This window comes from Oncorhynchus nerka, linkage group LG14 (genome assembly GCF_034236695.1).
Source record: "Oncorhynchus nerka isolate Pitt River linkage group LG14, Oner_Uvic_2.0, whole genome shotgun sequence".
Taxonomy (NCBI): Eukaryota; Metazoa; Chordata; class Actinopteri; order Salmoniformes; family Salmonidae; genus Oncorhynchus; species Oncorhynchus nerka.
The window spans coordinates 48434987-48458065 of record NC_088409.1 but is presented as its reverse complement, the minus strand read 5'-3'; the positions used below and the strand labels follow the sequence as shown (position 1 = coordinate 48458065).

Sequence of the window (23079 nt, the reverse complement as noted above, 5' to 3'; positions counted from 1 at the left end):
TGAGACTGTACATGCTGTAGGTAATAGTCACTATATTGCGGAGGTAATCATCCTGAGACTGTACATGCTGTAGGTAATACTCACTATATTGTGGAGGTAATCACCCTGAGACTGTACATGCTGTAGGTAATAGTCACTATATTGCGGAGGTAATCATCCTGAGACTGTACATGCTGTAGTTAATGCTCACTATATTGTGGAGGTAATCATCCTGAGACTACATGCTGTAGGTAATAGTCACTATATTGCGGAGGTAATCATCCTGAGACTGTACATGCTGTAGGTAATAGTCACTATATTGCGGAGGTAATAATCCTGAGACTGTACATGCTGTAGTTAATGCTCACTATATTGCGGAGGTAATCATCCTGAGACTGTACATGCTGTAGGTAATAGTCACTATATTGCGGAGGTAATCATCCTGAGACTGTACATGCTGTAGTTAATGCTCACTATATTGTGGAGGTAATCATCCTGAGACTACATGCTGTAGGTAATAGTCACTATATTGCGGAGGTAATCATCCTGAGACTGTACATGCTGTAGGTAATAGTCACTATATTGCGGAGGTAATAATCCTGAGACTGTACATGCTGTAGTTAATGCTCACTATATTGCGGAGGTAATCATCCTGAGACTGTACATGCTGTAGTTAATGCTCACTATATTGTGGAGGTAATCATCCTGAGACTGTACATGCTGTAGGTAATAGTCACTATATTGCGGAGGTAATCATCCTGAGACTACATGCTGTAGGTAATAGTCACTATATTGCGGAGGTAGTCATCTTGTAACTTTCTTTTATGATGTCCATGAGAAAAGGTTGTTCCTGCATCTTACTTTAAACTCACATTTAAAATCCCATCCGCTACACTGTAATCGTAACAGAAAAGTTATTAGATTGTTGCCGCTGCAATCTTGCAAATATTAAAGGGGCAGTCTGCAGTTGAAATAATAATACGGCTTCTCTCCACCACTGTTTTGGGAAAAAGCTGAAGGATGGTGCTGGAGAAAAGTAACTTCTCAAATTCATAGACAGAGCTCTGGTTTCAAGGACCAACCATCCATTTTAATAAAAAATATACTTGTTTTGAGGCCGTACAGTGTTTGTTTACGTTTACAAACATTGTAGTAAAACAAGCTTATATTTTGCGTTCTGATGCGGTATGACAGTTTAACTAAGCTCATGAGGTATTTTTAAGTTATTTTCCTCAATAATTTTACATTTACATTTAAGTCATTTAGCAGACGCTCTTATCCAGAGCGACTTACAAATTGGTGCGTTCACCTTAAGACATCCAGTGGAACAGCCACTTTACAATAGTGCATCTAAATCTTTTAAGGGGGGTGAGAAGGATTACTTTATCCTATCCTAGGTATTCCTGAAAGAGGTGGGGTTTCAGGTGTCTCCGGAAGGTGGTGATTGATTACAATGAGTATACTATATATAATTAATTTAAAAGTCCCAAAATGGATGTAGCAATCACAGATTGCCCCTTAGGTAGGCCTATTTCTAGTGCAGACCCATGCATTTATGCAGAGGTAAAATAAAGCCTGTTTCCCCCCCTACTGTGAATGCTAAAGCTTATTGAAACAGCTCCCTATTATAGCATGATATCGGGACCCATTTGAAGCCCCATGTAACATAAAATATAACCATCTCACCTCTCGTACTGTAAAGGCTACTGTCACACCTAATTAGGGCCGAGTTCAGTCCCAACAAAAGACAATAACAAAACACGCTCATTCTTTCTCATTATTTCATTGTCCAAAAGTATCCTTCAGTTGTTAGGAACAGTGTGTAGTCCTGTGCATACCCCCTTGGGTAACAGGCCCTGAGATTTGGGATATAGTCAAACGCTATCATGAAGAATCATGATCTCACTCTCTGAGACACTGGAAGTGTATTTGTTTCCTTTTCCAGACTGTTCTGCTCAATGTTTCATGTGATTATTTGCTTCGGGCATGAGGAAGGATGTGTTCTTTTAAGATATTGACCTTTTGTTAAGGTAAAGATGAGATTGGGACATTGATGCGGGGTTAATTCTTCATTACCTTGTCAATTGGATCGATGTTATTATAGGACACATCCAATTGATTTAATTCTTCGTTATTTTCTGGCCTCTCTGAACTAAAACCTAATTTTGATAAGACAAAGCCTGCCTATTTCTATAATGAATATGAACTGGGTGGGTTGATGTTATTAAGTATAAAAGCACTAATCCTCTCTCTAAAAGCTTCATTTCTACAAAAGTTTTTACCTGAACCTAAACTGTTTCTCAAGTAGATTACTAAAACAAGCTCGTTGTTGTTTAAAAATGGTCTTTTTGCTTTTGTGCAGATTGCCCTGTCTAATTTTCGATTAATTAATCAAGTGAAACTTTGTTCAAAGTATCTCTTTTTCAGACAAGCATTGCAGAGTTGGTTTCAATTTCATCCCCCAGAAAAGGGAGAACAAATATTATGGTTGAACTCAAATGTGCTGGTTGATAAAAGACCTGTATTTATGGAAAATATGTTTTGAAAACGGTATTTTGTTTTTAAATTATATTGGAATGGTTGAGTTATGTCTTTCATTGAGTTATCGGAAATGTATAGGAAGGTCTGCTCAATCCAAGATTACAACCAACTGATTAAAGCATTACCCCATATCGAGGAGGCAGGTGGCAGCGGGAGGAGGTAGGGAACTGGTCTGTCTGCCCAAGATAAAGGATCAAAACTGGCAGAGGAACAAAAATAGGATAAATTGGAAAGCATACCAGTTTCATTTGAGGACCAGGATGTTGACAGCTGTGTCATACAGATTGCAAAATAGCTGGGAAGTGATTGTTGATGTACTAATTACATGGCACTTGGGGTATGAGTGGATATATAAAACAATGCAAGATTCAAGACTTCGTGCCTTTCAGTTTAAATGATTGTAAGGGAATTCTTGCCACCAACAAAATGGTGAATATGTGGGACATACAATCATCACAGCTCTGTAGATTTCGTTGTGAAGATACAGAATCAATAGACCATTTGTTCTGGTATTGCCCTCGGGTAGCTTTTTTCTGGTCTCAGGTTCAGGAATGGCTGAAAATGCGTAACATTAATCTAAAATTGACCCTAGAAGTAGCATTGTTTGGAGATCTGGAGAGACTTGGTCAGTCAGTTACTAATATACTAATACTCTTATTAGTGAAAGTATTTATCTTCAACTCGCAATCTGTGGATTCTATTCGATTACATTACAATTGTATGTTAAACATCACAGCATAGTTGAAAGATATATATATATATATATACACACACATACACACACACACACACACACACACAGTGGGGCAGAACAGTATTTAGTCAGCCACCAATTGTGCAAGTTCTCCCACTTAAAAAGATGAGAGGCCTGTAGTTTTCATCATAGGTACACTTCAACTATGACAGACAAAATGAGAAAAAAAATCCAGAAAATCACATTGTAGGATTTTTTATGAATTTATTTGCAAATGATGGTGGAAAATAAGTATTTGGTCACCTACAAACAAGCAAGATTTCTGGCTCTCACAGACCTGTAACTTCTTCTTTAAGAGGCTCCTCTGTCCTCCACTCGTTACCTGTATTAATGGCACCTGTTTGAACTTGTTACCAGTATAAAAGACACCTGTCCACCACCTCAAACAGTCACACTCCAAACTCCACTATGGCCAAGACCAAAGAGCTGTCAAAGGACACCAGAAACAAAATTGTAGACCTGCACCAGGCTGGGAAGACTGAATCTGCAATAGGTAAGCAGCTTGGTTTGAAGAAATCAACTGTGGGAGCAATTATTAGGAAATGGAAAACATACAAGACCACTGATAATCTCCCTCGATCTGGGGCTCCACGCAAGATCTCACCCCGTGGGATCAAAATGATCACAAGAACGGTGAGCAAAAATCCCAGAACCACACGGGGGGACCTAGTGAATGACCTGCAGAGAGCTGGGACCAAAGTAACAAAGCCTACCATCAGTAACACACTACGCCGCCAGGGACTCAAATCCTGCAGTACCAGACGTGTCCCCCTGCTTAAGCCAGTACATGTCCAGGCCCGTCTGAAGTTTGCTAGAGAGCATTTGGATGTTCCAGAAGAAGATTGGGAGAATGTCAGATGAAACCAAAATATAACTTTTTGGTAAAAACTCAACTCGTTGTGTTTGGAGGACAAAGAATGCTGAGTTGCATCCAAAGAACACCATACCTACTGTGAAGCATGGGGGTGGAAACATGCTTTAGGGCTGTTTTTCTGCAAAGGGACCAGGACAACTGATCTGTGTAAAGGAAAGAATGAATGGGGCCATGTATTGTGAGATTTTGAGTGAGAACATCCTTCCATCAGCAAGGGCATTGAAGATGAAACGTGTCTGGGTCTTTCAGCATGACAATGATCCCAAACACACCGCCCGGGCAATGAAGGAGTGGCTTCGTAAGAAGCATTTCAAGGTCCTGGAGTGGCCTAGCCAGTCTCCAGATCTCAACCCCATAGAAAATCTTTGGACGGAGTTGAAAGTCTATGTTGCCCAGCAACAGCCCCAAAACATCACTGCTCTAGAGGAGATCTGTATAGAGGAATGGGCCGAAATACCAGCAACAGTGTGTGAAAACCTTGTGAAGACTTACAGAAAACGTTTGACCTCTGTCATTGCCAACAAAGGGTATATAACAAAGTATTGAGAAACTTTTGTTATTGACCAAATACTTATTTTTCACCATAATTTGCAAATAAATTGGTGGCTGACTAAATACTTTTTTGCCCCCCTTTATATGTGCCACGTATATGGCACATAGACATCCAAAGAGGGTGGCAGCAGAGATAGGTGGGATTGAAGGAAACTGAGGGTTGGGATGTGGAACTGGAGACAAGTGGGAGTGGAGTTGCTGGGCCGGGGATAGAAGGACAGTCAAAGAAAATAACTCTCAAATAAAGTTTATTTTAATAAGTAATACGTTTTGAGTGACACTGTGTCTCTTTGCCTGAGGCTGTTGCCGCGCAGGTGCTTGTACACATGCATATACACAAACTTGCATTCAAACACACACATGGGCACACACAGAGACACATACACACATGTAAATAGTGCCACACATGCACTAAAACGTATACAGTTTGCCTTGCTGTTTTGTTTTTTGTTTTTGCATCGTTTTCTCTTTTTGTTTTTCTCTTTTTTTCTTCTTTTTTGTTAATTTTGTTGGTTGTTGGTTCATTGGGGAATGGAGGGAGAGTGATTTATGAAGTCGTGTTTTTCTTACTTTAATGTCAGCTCTGCTGCCACTGAAACCGACAGTCTCAGATTTTTAAGGGAGTGTTGTAATTCCAGATGGGTCTGATACCATTCTTCTCTTTTCTCCACAGTCTCTGTTGACAACATGGGACAGCATCTAGGTAAACGCGAGCCACAGCCGCAGAGCAAGGTAAGCATCTCAGTTGGAAGTGTATGTATGCATGATTTTGTGCAAGTATACAGGACATTAGTGCTCAGCGATTAACTGAAATGTTGGTTTATTTTCGTAAAAAAAAATAAAATAAGTAAATGACCAACATTAGGTCAATTATTTTAATTCCATTTAGTAAAAATGTTTTCCGTGCACTCACCCACCGTGCCATTTGTGCCATTTCTCTAGAGAGATTACTCACTGGGACATGTTGTCCAACCCATCTAAGTGAAGTAAATGTGGTAATTAACTACAATGACCAGAATCCATTACGCCTATAGCTACCTGTTTTCATTGGTTCAAGCCTGCCTGTGGGGCCGGCAGACTGACGCTGAGAGCGATAGAGAGACACGAGTGGGATGGAGAGCAGTTGCTTCGGTATCTCTACCCGACAATGCATCTAATAGAGTGACAGGTGTTATTTAGCCGTCTTAAAATCTACCTTGAAGATCTGCTGAAATAGTGATTTTTGTCAGACAGCAGGCAGCTAGCCAGCTAAGCTAGCCTGCTAGCCTGCAGGACGTCTCTTTAGGAAACAGAGGTAGATGGCTGGCTGGCTGCTACTTCCTGAGCAGAGATTAGATAATGCCTCTAAATAAAATGTTGAAATATATATTGATTTATTTATTTTTATATGTACATAACAAGTCAAATATTTTATTAAAGGAATATGAATGAAGGATGGTTTATTAATAAGTGATGTGCAGATATGGGCAGTCATTGGAGTTGTATTAATGAAATAACATCATCATACTGAAATCAAATGTGTAATATAAACAACCACAATATTTTATTTAAGTAAAGTCATGTGAATAAATGATGGTTAGAGCCTAATAAGTGATAGTAATGGGCAGTCACTACCATCAATTATTTTATTCTGTGTTGTTGCAGCAGTGAACCCACATAATGCATTTGTTTTAAAGAAATCTGAACCGATATTGAAAATGTCAAAAAGCACTAATTGCTCAGCACTACAGGACATACACAGTATACGCTTTTAGTGCACAAACAATTTGAAGTCGGAAGTTTACATACACTTAGGTTGGAGTCATTAAAACTTGTTTTTCAACCACTCCACACATTTCTTGTTAACAAACTATAGTGTTGGCAAGTCTGTTAGGATATCTACTTTGTGCATGACACAAGTCATTTTTCCAACAATTGTTTACAGACAGATTGTTTCACTTTATAATTCACTGTATCACAATTCCAGTGGGTCAGAAGTGTACATACACTAAGTTGACTGTGCCTTTAAACAGCTTGTAAAATTCCAGAAAATGATGTATTGGCTTTAGAAGCTTCTAATAGGCTAATTGACATCATTTGAGTCAATTTGAGATGTACCTGTGGATGTATTTTAAGGCCTACCTTCAAACTCAGTGCCTCTTTGCTTGACATCATGGGAAAATCAAAAGAAATCAGCAAAGACCTCAGAAGAACAATTGTAGACCTCCAAAAGTCTGGTTCATCCTTGGGAGCAATTTCCAAACGCCTGAAGGTATCATGTTCATCTGTACAAACAATAGTACGATAGTATAAACACCATGGGACCAGGCAGCCGCCATCCGCTCAGGAAGGAGACACGTTCTGTCTCCTAGAGATGATCGTACTTTGGTGCGAAAAGTGCAAATCAATCCCAGAACAACAGCAAAGGACTTTGTGAAGATGCTGGAGGAAACAGGTACAAAAGTTCAATTCTTGGACCGACTCTCTTCTCTGTATACATCAATGATGTCGCTCTTGCTGCTGGTGAGTCTCTGATCCACCGCTACGCAGACGACACCATTCTGTATACTTCTGGCCCTTCTTTGGACACTGTTAACAACCCTCCAGGCGAGCTTCAATGCCATACAACTCTCCTTCCGTGGCCTCCAATTGCTCTTAAATACAAGTCAAACTAAATGCATGCTCTTCAACCGATCGCTACCTGCACCTGCCCGCCTGTCCAACATCACTACTCTGGACGGCTCTGACTTAGAATACGTGGACAACTACAAATAATTAGGTGTCTGGTTAGACTGTAAACTCTCCTTCCAGACCCATATCAAACATCTCCAATCCAAAGTTAAATCTAGAATTGGCTTCCTATTTCACAACAAAGCATCCTTCACTCATATGCTGCCAAACATACCCTTGTAAAACTGACCATCCTACCAATCCTCGACTTCGGCAATGTCATTTACAAAATACCCTACTCAACAAATTGGCTGCAGTCTATCACAGTGCAATCCGTTTTGTCACCAAAGCCCCATATACTACCCACCATTGCGACCTGTACGCTCTCGTTGGCTGGCCCTCGCTTCATACTCGTCGCCAAACCCACTGGCTCCATGTCATCTACAAGACCCTGCTAGGTAAAGTCCCCCCTTATCTCAGCTCACTGGTCACCATAGCATCTCCCACCCGCGAAGAACCCCATCCCAACCGTGAGGCATGGGGGTAGCAACATCATGTTGTGGGGGTGCTCTGCTGCAGGAGGGACTGGTGCACTTCACAAAATAGATGACGACATGAGGACGGAAAAGTATGTGGATATATTGAAGCAACATCTCAAGACATCAGTTAGGAAGTTAAAGCTTGGTCGCAAATGGGTCTTCCAAATGGACAATGACCCCAAGCATACTTCCAAAGTTGTGGCAAAATGGCTTAAGGACAACAAAGTCAAGGTTTTGGAGTGGCCATCACAAAGCCCTGACCTCAATCCTATAGAAAATGTGTGGGCAGAACTGAAAAAGCATGTGCGAGCAAGGAGGCCTACCAACCTGACTCGGTTACACCAGCTCTGTCAGGAGGAATGGGACAAAATTCACGCAACTTATTGTGGGAAGGCTACCCGAAACAAGTTAAACAATTTAAAGACAATGCTACCAAATACTAATTGAGTGTATGTAAACCTCTGACCCACTGGGAATGTGATGAAAGAAATAAAAGCTGAATTAAATCATTATCTCTACTATTATTCTGACATCATATTGATTTCACATTCTTAAAATAAAGTGGTGATCCTAACTGACCTAAGACAGGGAATTTTTACTAGGATTAAATGTTAGGAATTGTGAAAAACTGAGTTTAAATGAGTTTAAATGTGTTTGGCTAAGGTGAATGTAGACTTCCGACTTCAACTGTGGATGTGTAAGATAAGTTTGATCCTTTTGTTTTCATGGGAATAATACTGACACTGGTGAAGTTCAATGTGATTGTAGACTGTAGAGCCTCTTATCACAGCTTAAGCCTTTATCAGGGAAGTGAGGCAAACCTTTGGACCCTGCTGTAGTTTATTCATGCAGTCCTCCGTCAGAACAATGGTGTTATGACCATAAAGAAGCTCTCAATCAAATCTGAAGCACTCAGAAAAATACAAATGGCTTCAAAACGAGTCTGGCGGGGGACTTGAATAATATAACCCTCAAATGAATGCCAGACAAAGAGTGCATTCCAAGTGACAACCTTTTCCCTTATGTAGTGCACTTTCATTTTTGGAGCTGACTGGTGTTTTCCTTTTCAGTATAGCACAAGGAAAGGGGAATGGGGTTGTGGTGACTGTTCTGCTGTAGGGGCCAACTTGTTAACCACTGAGTAAGGATGTGGTGTTTGGTAAATAAGCAAGTCATTTAAGGCCTTATATTTTTCCATGAATTGGTGTTTTTTGGAAGAATGTGAGAGTTAGCTTTTTGTTTTTATGATTTTGTATGTCAATACTGAAACGGTCCCCTCTTGAAATGTGTTGATGTTTGTAGTCATATAGGTAACTGGCAAAATAAAGGAAACACCAACATAGTTTCTTAATATAGGGCCACCAAGAGCCAGAACAGCTTCAATGCACCTTTGCATAGATTCTACAAGTGTCTGGAACTCTATTGGAGGGATGCAACCGTTTTGTTGATGGTGGTGGAAAACGCTGTCACAGGCACCACTCCAGAATCTCCCATAAGTGTTCAATTGGGTTGAGATCTGGTGACTGAGAGAGCCATGGCATATGGCTTACATCATTTTTAATACTCATCAAACCATTCTGTGACCACTCGTGCACTGTGGTAAGGCATAGCCACGGTGGCCAAAATAATGGCCTGCTCAGCATTTTTATTCATGACCCTAAGCATGATGGGATGTTTATTGCTTAATTAACTCAGGAATCTCGCCTGTGTGGAAAAACCTGCTTTCAATATACTTTTTATCCCACATTTACTGAAGAGTTTCCATTACTTTAGCAGTTACCTGACACTATACTGTAGCTATAGATCAGGTGTGTCAAACATACGACCCGAGCCCATTCAATCTGGCCCACGGTGGTTTGAGTAAATAAATAAACATATATTTGTTCTCATTTAAAAAATAAAAATAAATATTCGACATTGAAATAACTCGAAACTGTATAGAAGTGATAATGGACCTACAATTATAAACTTTTCACCCTGTCAAGCTTGCTAAAAAGCATTGAAAATTCCCCCCAAAATGTTCATAATGTTTGAAGGCGAGGAAATATACTAAATTGTAAGTGCAGAACTCCAGACCTTAGTGAAGTCCGATTGCGGCACGCAGGGCAAAATGAGCTTGACACCCTTGCTATAGACAGAACTATCTTCTACATTTTTTTAATCATTTTTTTTATCACTCACTCTCTCTCTTTTACCCTGCTCCTTCTCTCTCTCCATGCTTCTGGGGAGATGATTTCTTCATGGGCAGTCCAGTCCTGAGAGAGGTGCTTCTTTTATTTTCTGTGGGAGTGTTGCGACTCAGAGCCACTGAGTCTTCTTATCGACTTGCCAGATCTTAGAGTGGCGGACTGGTGTTGCCAGGCAGTGGTTGATTAGCGACCATCAGAGTGTGCCTGGGTGGTCAGGACACTGGGATTTCAGTAAGTGATGACAAAGCTCGCCTGCTACTTCTGCAGGTCAGCCCGGAGACCCAGGGAGAGGAGGAAAGGTTATGTCAGGTCTCAGGAGCTAGCCTGGTTATAAAACTAGGCCGTTTCAGGTTAATGTTGGATGTGATGTACAGTATCTTTTTATTCGTCATTTTCAGTAGATTCATAGCCCTTTCTTGTTCGGGTCACAGAATCAGAACGAGGCATTTCAAATGACACACTGATGACACTTCTGGTAATGGACTGATTCCCAACTCACATTTCATTTTAAATATTACCCTGTTACACCTCAGAAAGATTACATTTCCTTGCTTGTCATTGCCATGGGTGGGACCCCTATGCAAGCTAAACTGCTCGCTCAAAATCGTAAAATAATCATAAAATAGAACTCATTAAACTGTAATGAGTGTAGCTGTGGAGGGCACAGTGTTGTTACTTACTCAAGAAGAGTCATTTGTGTGTTATGTTCATTAAAATGGGAAGGACAAAGCAGTATCTGCATGGCACAATGCGTTTTTTGACAGATGGTCGTTTAGACATCCCACCAATGAAATTCTCACTCTTGGTAGGCATATACAGTGGGGAGAACAAGTATTTGATACACTGCCGATTTTGCAGGTTTTCCTACTTACAAAGCATGTAGAGGGCTGTCATTCTTATCACAGGTACACTTCAACTGAGAGACGGAATCTAAAACAAAATCCAGAAAATCACATTGTATGATTTTTAAGTAATTAATTTGCATTTTATTGCATGACATAAATATTTGATACATCAAATAATAATGTTACTAATCGTCAGTGTTACTAATCAACCCTGATGAAGACAGCTTGGCTGTCGAAACATTGGTATTACATTTTTGCATCTGAGCTCCTAGAGTGTGCGGCTCTCTTTTATTTTCAAGTTTCTACTCCGCTAGCCAGCACCTCGTCTTTATAGGTGTGCGTTTCTTTTTCTTCACTAATCGTCAGTGTACCAAATACTTGTTCTCCCCACTGTATGTTGCCGTGGTGATATCTGATGCGTTATGTTAGGCCATTCAATGTCAGCGGCTACTTTCATCATCGCGTCACCCACATCCATCCACCCACCTCACACAATACACAGAGACGAAAAAAACATCAGTGACCCATTTCCTTCTGTAAGGATGAATGGACTATCGGGCAGATTATTATGAATTACATTTGACATTTTAGTCATTTATCAGATGCTCTTATCAAGAGAGACTTACAGAAGGGAGTGCCTACATTTTCGTATTTTTTTCGTATGAATCAGCTTATGGTCAATTTCATACTATCATTAGCTCAGGGCCAACGGTCCACGAGAGCCTATTCAGCAGTCCCACCCAAAGAGCCCAGCTGTCCAATAACGTTGAGCTCATCTCAACCTTCCTACCCAGTGAGTGATGTCATGTTTGATATCATGTCTCAAACACGGGTGCTTTTACCCTTTTGGGAAAAATCTGTCAGTTCCATCATCAGTTAATTTATGTTTTTCTGTTGAACGAGCCTACATTAATGATTAAATTAAAGAGCTTTTAAAAGTCAAAAGTATAATCAGTCAATGGGGGTGTTTGGTAGAGATGGGGGGGATAAATCGATACAGTTGAGTGTCGCAATATTATCTTTTACTATATTATATAGACTCTGACTCCAACTATGAATTCTCTAAAAGATTGAAGGTTAAATTAAGCTACTGCTAGTCAGCTTTTCCTGCGCAAGAACTCCAGTGTTCCTCCTTCTATAGCTTTTTCTCCATCTTCCTTTTAAAAAGGTAAGCCAACATTTTCAGCATTTTTATTACCATGACTGAAAAAAATCTCTCGTCACTCTGCCTCAGACATATAGTGAGCAATATGTTTGTGACATTAAATTGCAGTATCAAATTGCGATACATGATGGAACTTCCATCAGGAGCTAGCCCCGAGCTAGGCCCATATACCCGCTAATTCTGAGGCTACAATACCTCCTTTGCCAATTGGCCTAGACCTTTTATTGTCGACACGGAGCCCCGCCGATCCATCACGACTGGACTCCCGATGTGGTCTCAACAGGCTATTCTGTCACGATGTCGCCAGAGAACCATCTACTAGCCCCGGGCCTGCTAGCTTTTCTGAACGCTGTGTCCCCTGCTCGCCTAGCGTAGGAGTGACTACCGAACGGCACCCTGACTCACCTATTGCTGCTCTTTTGACCCTATGATCACTCGGCTACATAGTTGATGCCCCCTGGACTGTTTCAATAACACAGTACCTCAAGTTGTTTACCTGTCGGCCCCAGCCTCGAAATCAGGTCCTGTATGTACCTAACTGACCCGCTCTGCCCATTCATCCCATTTCACCTGTTGTCTTAGCTCTCCTGATCAACAGCTGTGCTTGCTCATTCTCTCTAATGTCAATATGCCTTGTCTACTGCTGCCGTGGCTAGTTCTTATTGTTTTATTACACTGTAGAGCCCTCAGTCCTGTTCAAAATGCCTTAAATAGCTCGTTTGTCCCACCCCACACACATGCGGAGACCTCACCTGGCTTAACTGGTGCCGCCAGAGACAAAACCTCACATCGTCACTCAACGCCTAGGTTTACCTCCACTGTACTCACATCTTACCATACCCTTGTCTGTACATTATGCCTTGAATCTATTCTACCATGCCCAGAAATCTGCTCCTTTTATTCTCTGTCCTCAACGCACTAGACGACCAGTTCTTATAGCCTTTAGCCGTACCCTCATCCTACTCCTCCTCTGTTCCTCTGGTGATGTAGAGGTTAACCCAGGACCTGTAGCCCCCAGATCCAATCCTATTCCCCAGGTGCTATCATTTGTTGACTTCTGTAACCGTAAAAGCCTTGGTTTCATGCATGTTAACATCAGAAGCCTCCTCCCTAAGTTTACTTTATTCACTGCTTTAGCACACTCCACCAACCCTGATGTCCTAGCCGCGTCTGAATCCTGGCTTAGGAAGGCCACCAAAAATTCTGAAATGTCTATCCCCAACTACAACATTTTCCGCCAAGATAGAACTGCCAATGGGGGTGGAGTACTTTCCTCACCATCTTAAATGTAAGCATGCCCCATTCAAAAAATGTAGAACTAAGAACAGATATAGCCCTTAGTTCCCCCCAGACTTGACTGTCCTTCATCAGCACAAAAACATCCTTTGGCAGACTGCATTAGCACAGAATAGCCCCCCGCGCTATGCACATTTTCAGGGAAGTTAGGAACCAATATACACGGTCAGTTAGGAAAGCAAAGGCTAGCTTTTTCAAACATACATTGTTCATCCTGTAGTACAAACTCCAAAAGGTTTTGGGACACTGTAAAGTCCATGGAGAATAAGAGTGCCTCCTCCCAGCTGCCCACTGCACTGAGACTAGGAAAAACCGTCACCACCGATAAATCTACGATAGTCGAGAATTTCAATAAGCATTTTTCTATGGCTGGCCATGCATTCCACCTGGCTACCCTTACCCTGGTCAACAGCTCTGCACCCCCCACAACAACTTGCCCAAGCCTCCCCTATTTCTCCTTCATCCAAATCCAGATAGCTGATGTTCTGAAAGAACTGCAAAATCTCGACCCCTACAAATCAGCTGGGCTAGACAATCTGGCCCCTCTCTTTCTAAAATGATCCACCGCAATTGTTGCAAGACCTATTACTAGCCTGTTCAACCTCTTTCGTATCGTCTGAGATCCCTAGATTGGAAGATTGGAAAGATTGGAAAGCTGCGGTGGTCATTTCCCTCTTCAAAGGGGGAGACACTAGACCCAAACTGTTACTGACTTATATCTATCCCACCCTCCCTTTTCTAATGTCTTCGAACGCCAAGTGAACAAACAGATCACTGACCATTTTGGATCCCTCCGTACCTGCTCCGCTAGGCAATCTGGTTTCCGAGCTGGTCATGGGTGCACCTCAGCCATGCTCAAGGTCCTAAACAATATCATAACTGCCATCGATAAAAGACAATACTGTGCATCCGTCTTCATCGACCTGGTCAAGGCTTTCAACCCACCCGTAGCACGCTCTCCAGCAGGTATATTTCACTGGTCATCCCCAAAGCCAACTCCTACTTTGGCCGCCTTTCCTTCCACTTCTCTGCTGCCAATGACTGGAATGAATTGCAAAATCACTGAAGCTGGAGTCTTATCTCCCTCACTAACTTTAAGCATCAGCTGTCAGAGCAGCTTACTGATCATTGCACCTGTACACAGCCCATCTGTAAATATCCCACCCAACTACCTCATCCCCATATTGTTATTTATTTTTTGCTCCTTTGCACCCCAGTATCTCTACTTGCACATTCATCTTCTGCACATCTATCACTCCAGTGTTTAATCGCTAAATTGTAATTATTTCACCACTATGGCCTATTTATTGCCTTACCTCCCTAATATTACTACATTTGCACACACTGTATATATACTTTTCTATTGTGTTATTGACTGTACGTTTGTTTATCCCATGTGTTGTTTGTGTTGTTTGTTGCACTGCTTTGCTTGATCTTGGCCAGGTCACAGTTGTAACTGAGAACTTGTTCTCAACTGGCCTACCTGCTTAAATAAACGTAAAATAAAACATATAGAATTGTGATACATATAGAATGGCAATACATACTGTACACCTAAGTAACGTGATAATGTCGTGTTGTGAGATCCTGGCAATTCCATGCCCTAGTGTTTGGGTGGTCATTCTGATGCTGGTTAGCCCTCTGTGGTTTGTCCTGTCCACTCAGTAGAATAAACCGGATTAAGCCAAAGCCTTAGAGAGCCTTTGTGCTCGCTGATGGATGACATTTGTTTGACGTAGCCATTTTAACTTCTAACCGTTGGCTGTATAACACACCTAATCAAAAATGGGACCATGTCAAACACTTTTGCTCTCAAAGACACTGGACATTATATCAGTGTTGATGTCTACTGTGTATGAAGTCATTCATCTTAGCCTATAGGCTGGCGTGTTGTTTTATAAACATGAAGATAAAACCTTTGGCTCTGACGTTGCTTGACTCATAGAAAGAGAATAGTAATTATTCTATTTCTATGGCTTGATGTCTGTAAGGCCTTGGGTGGCTTTGTACTGTAGGTAGTGAATACAACACGTAAGATAAAAACAACGTTCTCACCTTTTTGTTTGATTCATTTGAGTTTCGTGTTTATCTCAAAAATTGTCCATATGACCTATGGTTAAAAGCCTAACTTAAAGGCCTACATTTTATATTTTTGAGGTCCATGCACAAACAAAGTGTTTTGTCTTTTCATAGATGGTAGACCTTTACCTGAAACAGTTTTCAGAAGAGGTTTAATCTGATGTTATTCCATTTGCTCTATACATAAGGTCAGAGATCATGGGGGATAGCAAGGACTTCGTCATTGGCGCCATAAAAAAATAAAAAACGGATCTAACGAAGTGGATATTTGTCCAATCCGTAGTTATTTTTGTGTCCTAACAGGCCCACAATGTGGTTACTAAAATCTGATCGACATATATTGTATATTTGGTTGTTTTCGATGCATAATATTTAGAAGTTGTCCTTTTTCAGGTTTAATTTATTTATTTATTTGCTAATGGTTAGCTCTCGCTTGGATAAGGTGGTAGCTAGCCAAATAGAAATCGGTGGTGGAAGTTGAAGTAATTTTTTACTGTAATGTCGTTAATTGGTGATTATGAAATTAACATGTGTTGAGGTTGACATCCAAACAAGCCTCATACTTAGATGTGTACCCCAACATAGTGTTGAACACATGAATAAATGTAGGCTAATTATACGGGCTGCACTGAGAGATATTCTGGATCTATCCCTGACGGGGGGGGGGGGGGGGGGGTGCATGGTGTTTCCATGGTTTTCGTTGAACTCTTACCTGTGTTTTGCATATACAGTTGCTGCCTCAATGCTGTGTGGTCCACCGATAAGGACAAGTAGAGGCTCATTTAACAATAACACACCACTGTTTTCAGTCAGGTTGGGTCTGAGAGCTGCTACTTTACTGGAAAAAAAAGCAGAATGCGATGCTGCCGCAATTGAACAGAACAAAGATGATTAAGAGGTGAGTTGTTTTCTCTGTGTCTCGCTCTCCGAATCCCGAAATTGCACCCCACCTATTGTTCCTGTCTGTTGCGGTGTGTGGGTGGGGAGGAAAGAGGGGGATTTAAATGGTGAGTAATGTACTTTAACGACATCAGGTAATTAACCTCCGCCTTGCCGAAGTCAATTTGTCACAGATTTTGAAATTACAGCAGAGAAAATAGGGCGCCATTAAAATTCAGCTGCGGCTGCAATCAACTTTTGCCCGACTCTTCTCCTCCTCCACCGCATAATGGAATTAGAAAAGACAGAGGGAGAAAAAAAAAGGGAAGACAGCCTTTTTTTGAATGGTGTCAGAAGCACAGAATAACGAGGCCTTAACGTTCCTGGCGTGGGCTTACCTAGACAACAGGACAGTGATGGGGAAACCCAGGCTAGGGCCTGCCTGTCCTGGCCACCTGTCCCGGGGTTGATGAGGATGTATGGGGCTCTGTCAGACTCAGCCAGCCTGCTGGGTACCAGAAAAAAAGAACATGAGAGCCCAGCCCAGAAAGGCTCACAGTGGTAAGGCAGGCAACCAAATACAGGTTTCAATTGGTTCCCGTTTCTGCAAGACACACTCTATGAGAGAGCTGAGACCAGAGTGGGGAGGAGGAAAGTGTATAAAGAGAGTTAGCAACTGCTAGATAAGGTGTCAAATCAAAGACTGATGTCATATTTTTAAATATGTATTTGTGTTGCTGTCTTTGTTTTACCTTAGGTCAGTATGTGCTTAGAGACCATATCCGGGTTTCCGTCCAACCTTTTTATGTGAGTAAAACACGTTGGATAATAAAAACATGTCATGACAGGCCTAATGGAAACAGCAAATTTGTCGAAAAAATGAAATATGCTAGACAAGGTGGGATCTTTTTTTATTTATAAAATGTATTGTGTGTGAAATGTAGGTAGAAATGCTTTTTTTTTGTGCAAATATTTCTATAATAACCATCATATTGAAGTAAACTTGGAGTCACTCGATGACATGTTGTGTGGTCCTCCCATTACTAAAGCATGCAGATTACTAGGCTACAGATGAAATAAGTTACGTTGAACTTCACCATGTGGTGAAAGTGCAAGGTGATGACCTTGATGCTCATTTCCAATACATTTAGATGGTCTTATTCTGGGTACATGATGATCGACGCTTGGTTGTCATTTGACAAATTCAAATAATCTTGCTATTTTGTTCATGAAAATCTCATCATGTAGGCTGTGCCCGCAAGTAGTCTATGTATCTGCAAGCTGTTGGCTGAGGTTTACGTGCCAGTACCAGAGGGGGCACATTCACTATGTAACACATTGTTAGTGAGACAACTGTCAGTAGAGTTGAAAATGCGATGGAAACCCATTTAACTTGTATTTTTATTCAGTACATGGGGATTTAACAGCAAAAGTTATTTTGTTATCTTGTCATCACGCACAGACTTTTTATCCACAACAAGTTAATTTGATGGAAACACATCTCTGGTGGGAAAATGCGCATATTTTATTTGTACAGATTTTTGAATATTCACATGATAATCTGTCAATTGGATGGAAACCTAGCTAAAAATGAATGGCACAATATAATTAGCGTCTTTTTAATGACATTTTCAGTGGAGTGGATGGACTAAACACAAAAAGTATACAATATAAACAATACATTTAGAGTATTACACTCATGTGATTTAGTAGTATGCATTTAGTATTATGCATGCTCATTTGACGGCGGTCTTTCTCTCTGGCAGTGTCATCTTCACATTAATCAGAGCGTTGACTTGGTGTTTTATCAACACAGCATTGTGACAGTGCTGAGTGGAAGCGAGAGGACCACATCATGTTTCGAGAAGTCAGTGGAGGTCACATGTTGAATCCAATGCTTCCCATTGGATATCCAATGCTGGATATCCTTTGGGTGGTGACACACTCAAACTGGGGCGCCTGGCACCTACTACCATACCCTGTTCAAAGGCACTTAAATATAAAGAGATCAAAACGTTCACCTGGTCAGTCTATGGCATGGAAAGATCAGGTGTTCCTAATGTTCTGTATATTGAGTTGTAATATTTTTGTATCACAGCTGATATACCCCCCCCCCCCCACACACACACACACAACATTGATTCCAAGTCAACCATTATGGTGCTGGCTATAAGGCCTTATGCATACACTGAGACACACGTACATCGGGGATAGGACTATTTATCCATCCTCACAAAGCCGATTTGGGAGACGTGGTTGTGTCTGAGGAAAATTTAATGCATTATCAGGCCTGTGGTAGAATCCAATCTCCTGTCTGATAAGCCTGCATTGTGAACTGTTGTGGAGACCCTAATCCATGTCCAACTTCCAGAGCGGTTGATCACGTTCTGCCATTTTGAAAGCCACCTTATTGGCTTTTTCTCAGTTTCAAGAGAGTCATGTTGTATTGAGTGAATGCATTGTGGATTAAAAGGAGAAGCAGCGTGTAAATCCAGTCTCCAGTGGAGGGAGCCTGAGGCTCAGTTAGTGATCCTGATGTTAGGCTATTGTCCACGCATCCCCGCCCTGAGAAGAGTTTATTTTTGTGTTGTACTGTAACTTACACACTCTCATGTTCCTGCCTGACTGGAATTGTGTTTAGTAGCAGATATGGGTTGAAATACTATTTGAAAGGTTTCAAATACTTTGAGTGTTTGCTGGGAGTGCCAAATGGGCAGGGTTTGCAGTTTTGGGCCTTTTTTTTTATTGGTTCATTAAGCCAGGTTAGTGCAATCAAGCACAGATAAAGTATCTGAAATTATCTCAAATAGTATTGAACCCAGGTTTGTTCAGTATCTTTCCCTAATGTTAAGGGGGTTGTAAAATAGCTCCTTCTCATTTGTTCCAAACCTGTTTGTTCATGCTTGGGTAGCCGCAGAAGCGCTACCCTTCCTGTACTTGCTCTCCCCCATGTTACGCAATCATTCCCCATAGTAACATTCATGTTCACTGCTCTCCGAAACAAGGAAGTAAAACACCCCACAACATTCCTTTAAGGTAAAGAGAGTATCTCCGGATATTACTGCTAGAACGCAAATACATTCCACATTTGGAGACCTACGCAGGGACAAATGCAGCAGATATATTTATTTCGTATTTAACTTTTCATTTTTTTACAGAGAAGAATGGATTCTTCTTTGCAATGACGACCTGTCGAACACAGCAGAAAGTCTTTGACTAGGTAATATTCATGAGACTAGGGTGCCTTGCAGTTGTACAGATGAGTGTTGTTTGATGCTGATACTTGTTTTCACCATTAATGTCACAGCACCACTGACATTTATCCTATTACATTTTGTGCATGGATATACTTTCGAACACTAATTTGTTTTGCGCATAATTAAAGTGGGATACATGCTGTTAAATTACCAGCTCTTTGTATAATTATGAATTGTAATATTAAATGGTCAATTCGCTGAGGGCTGTCATTTTCCCTGATCTCAAGTAATTGCATGTTGGTACTCTGATAAAACATCCTTACAGTTTAAGTTCAATGTGATCCTTCTTTGTCTATTTCCTGACTCTGATTTTATATCTGTGGGCAGCAATATTGCTTTACTCTCTGTTTGAAATATATTTATCGGGATGCGGATTTAGAAGTTGTACGATCCCTCAGTAAGACTACATCCTTTTCGTCGAGGCCAGGCTTTTTGTTTGGTATTGATGAGCTATAGGCTATAAGTATCCCTTGGGAATAGAGTATTGTTGTTTTCTTGTTTTAAGAACAATGTCAAATTCCTAGGTGGCCACATTACTTGCCATGTCATGGGTGCTTAAGACGTTTGGCTAATTACCCTATACACTAGTTTGGTTGCAGGTGGTTTGAAATAAGTCTATTTTTCAAGTTGGAGGCTTTGAGGAGCCTGAGGCGGGGGACTCGTGAGCAATCATACTTAATGTGAGTAGGTCTGTGCGATTATTGTGAACATTTGCAGTGTGAGCACATCCTGCTGTTCGAGAAGAAATCTGTGGGATGGAGTCTCCAAGTCCCCGTTCACCATTCCTTTCGGGGATGAACACTAACGCTTAAGGGCACAGCTATCAGAGAGGAAACGGATAAGACCGTGACCTTTGACTCTCTAAGAAATCTCTCCAAGTCATGAGAGGTTCCAATCACTACACTCCAAATCCCCCCCCCCCCCAGACTATAAGAGCTTAGAAAGCTTTTGGAAACTACAAATGGAAAAAAGGAGAACCAGCTCATCTTTTATATACATCCATTCGAAAGCTCATCCAATTGATATTAGATAAAGACATTTTCAAAAGGTAGCATTTCAAGAAATATCAGACTGATAGGCCTAACCTTGGAGAAATAGATTGGCATGCTTTATATGAAGAACCTCTTTGAATATAGAGAACAGACAGATTCCGGTTGAGATTGCATTCTCTCCCAGTCGACCTGTTTCTGCAGCAAGAGTAGGTATTATGCTGCTAGATTTAGCATTAACCTCCGCCTCGGCCCTCCTCAAAAAGGTGAATTTTATTTCCCCGCCATTGTGGTGCGAGTGGCTGGTCTTATCTCGTGCTGTGTAGCAGAGGCAGCGAAGCCCCAGGGGCCCATACTGCTGTGCTGCTACCCTCCATCTGTCCTCTCCCCCTGGGATGCTCTTCTCAACAAGATGGAAATATTATCCCTCTATTATGATAAGCAGGTGCAAAGTCACGTCGTCAGCTTCTGCCTGAGGATGGTGACAAGAAGGCTAGGCCGCCGCTCATGTGGCTGCATAGCCCACTTTGTAGAAATAAAATAGTTTTCAAAGTCCTCCACGGTTTGTGATAAAAAGCAGTCCGAGAAGCGAGGAGGGGTGTTATCTTTTTGGGAGGAGATGGGGGGGGGGGGGAATGTGACTGGAAAGGGGATTTCAAAAGGTTTCGAATGGTGAGTAATGGGAAATTAATACAGTATATTGTATAGTTAATGTACCACCAGTGCTCAGATAATGGTACATTTTAATAGGAATTCATGGAACGGGATGCGTAAGACACTATTGACTTCAAGGTATACTTAAAAAGAACACAATTTCAGTCCAGCTGAGTCACCATAATATCTTGGAACACACCATGAGCTTGGTTCCCGGAAACAGCTTCTTTAGACGGACAATTTTCTATATTTCTAATGTATATTTGTTGTTGACGTTTGTGCATGTGCGCTTGTGTGTGTTTGCACGTGCGTTTTTGTGTTTTGTGTGCGCATTTACACTGAGTGTACAAAACATTAAGGACACCTGCTCTTTCCATGACGTCGACTTACCAGGTGAATCCAGGTGAAAGCTATTTCTGTTCCCTTATTGATGCCACTTGTTAAATCCACTTCAATCAGTGTAGATGAAAGGGAGGAGACAGGTTAAAGAAGTATTTTTAAGCTTTGAGACAATTGAGACATTGATTGTGTATGTGTGCCATTCAGAGAGAGAATGGGCATGACACAATATTTAAGTGCCTTTGAACGGGGTATAGTAGTAGGTGCCAGCCAACTTGACACAACTGTGGGAAGCATTGGAGTCAACATAGGCCAGCATCCCTGTGGAGTGCTTTCGACACCTTGTAGAGTCCATGCCCCAATGAATTGAGGCTGTTCTGAGGGCAAAAGTGGGGTGTGCAACTCAATATTAGGAAGGTGTCCTTAATGTTTTGGGGTCACTTAGAAAGGTCCTTGTTTTTGAAAGAGAAACACTTTTTTTTGTCCATTAAAATAACATCAAATTGATCAGAAATACGGTGTAGACATTAATGTTGTAAATGACTATTGTAGCTGGAAACGGCAGATTTGTTTTGGAATATCTACATAGGTGTACATAGGCTCATTATCAGCAACCATCACTTCTGCATTCAAATGGCACGTTCAGTTAGCTAATCCAGGTTTATCATTTTAAAAGGCTAATTGATCATTAGAAAACCCTTTTGCTAAGCCCTTTCTTCTGAAACTCGTCAGTCTATTCTTGTTCTGAAAAATGAAGGCTATTCCATGTGAGAAATTGCCAAGAAATTGAATATCTTGTACAACACTGTGTGCTACTCCCTTCACAGAACAGCAACTGGGTCTAATCAGAATAGAAAGAGTGGGAGGCCCCGGTGCACAACTGAACAGTAGTGTGTGTGATGGTGTATAAGTGTTTAGAGGAGAGGGAAGTTAATGCATTTAGCAGTGTTTTTTTGCTAATATGTACATCCCCAAAATTCTGCAAATGTGCCTGACTTTTGTGTGCTGCGATAATTCAGGTAAGGTCTAAACAAATATCAGATTTGGCTCCATGTGGCTGATAATGAAAAGCCTCTGTTCTGTTGCCATGGTATCTCCGCTCACCTCTTTCTGTTTTGTGCTCTCTCTCTCTCTCCCTCTCTCTTTTAAAGCCTTTGTCAGCAGAACCAGAAGCAGAACAGACCATAGAACCAGCACCCATTGGTGAGACCATGGCAGAACCCGAATCACAAGACGAGGTCTTTGGTAAGGAGTTTCTTTTTATTTGTCGTTTTTGTGATTTTTGGTGAAGAACATAAGCAGACACAAAGCAAATTCTGCCATAATACATACAGTTACAAACGATGGAAAGGGTTGTCGTGATTAAATAAGACTTTTTTCCCCCCTATGCTACAATGCTGTTGCATCATAATGATTTAAAGGTTGTAATAAAAGGTGTTCCCTAAATGCTGAAAGATCTCTGAATCATTGCTTCAAGTGGAATAAAATAGGTGCCGGTA

General features: G+C 41.2%; 1 protein-coding gene across 1 annotated transcript in view; it reads left to right on the top strand.

Annotated features, from left to right (window-relative positions):
• The window catches only part of LOC135559540 (myelin basic protein-like), a 51864-nt gene that overhangs the window by 11145 nt on the left and 17640 nt on the right, over window positions 1–23079 (top strand). The window contains exons 2-3 of the mRNA XM_065000143.1: window positions 5374–5432; window positions 22732–22825. Coding sequence (XP_064856215.1) covers window positions 5388–5432; window positions 22732–22825 — 139 coding nt within the window. The 5' untranslated portion in view covers window positions 5374–5387. The remainder of the gene's footprint in view (window positions 1–5373; window positions 5433–22731; window positions 22826–23079) is intronic.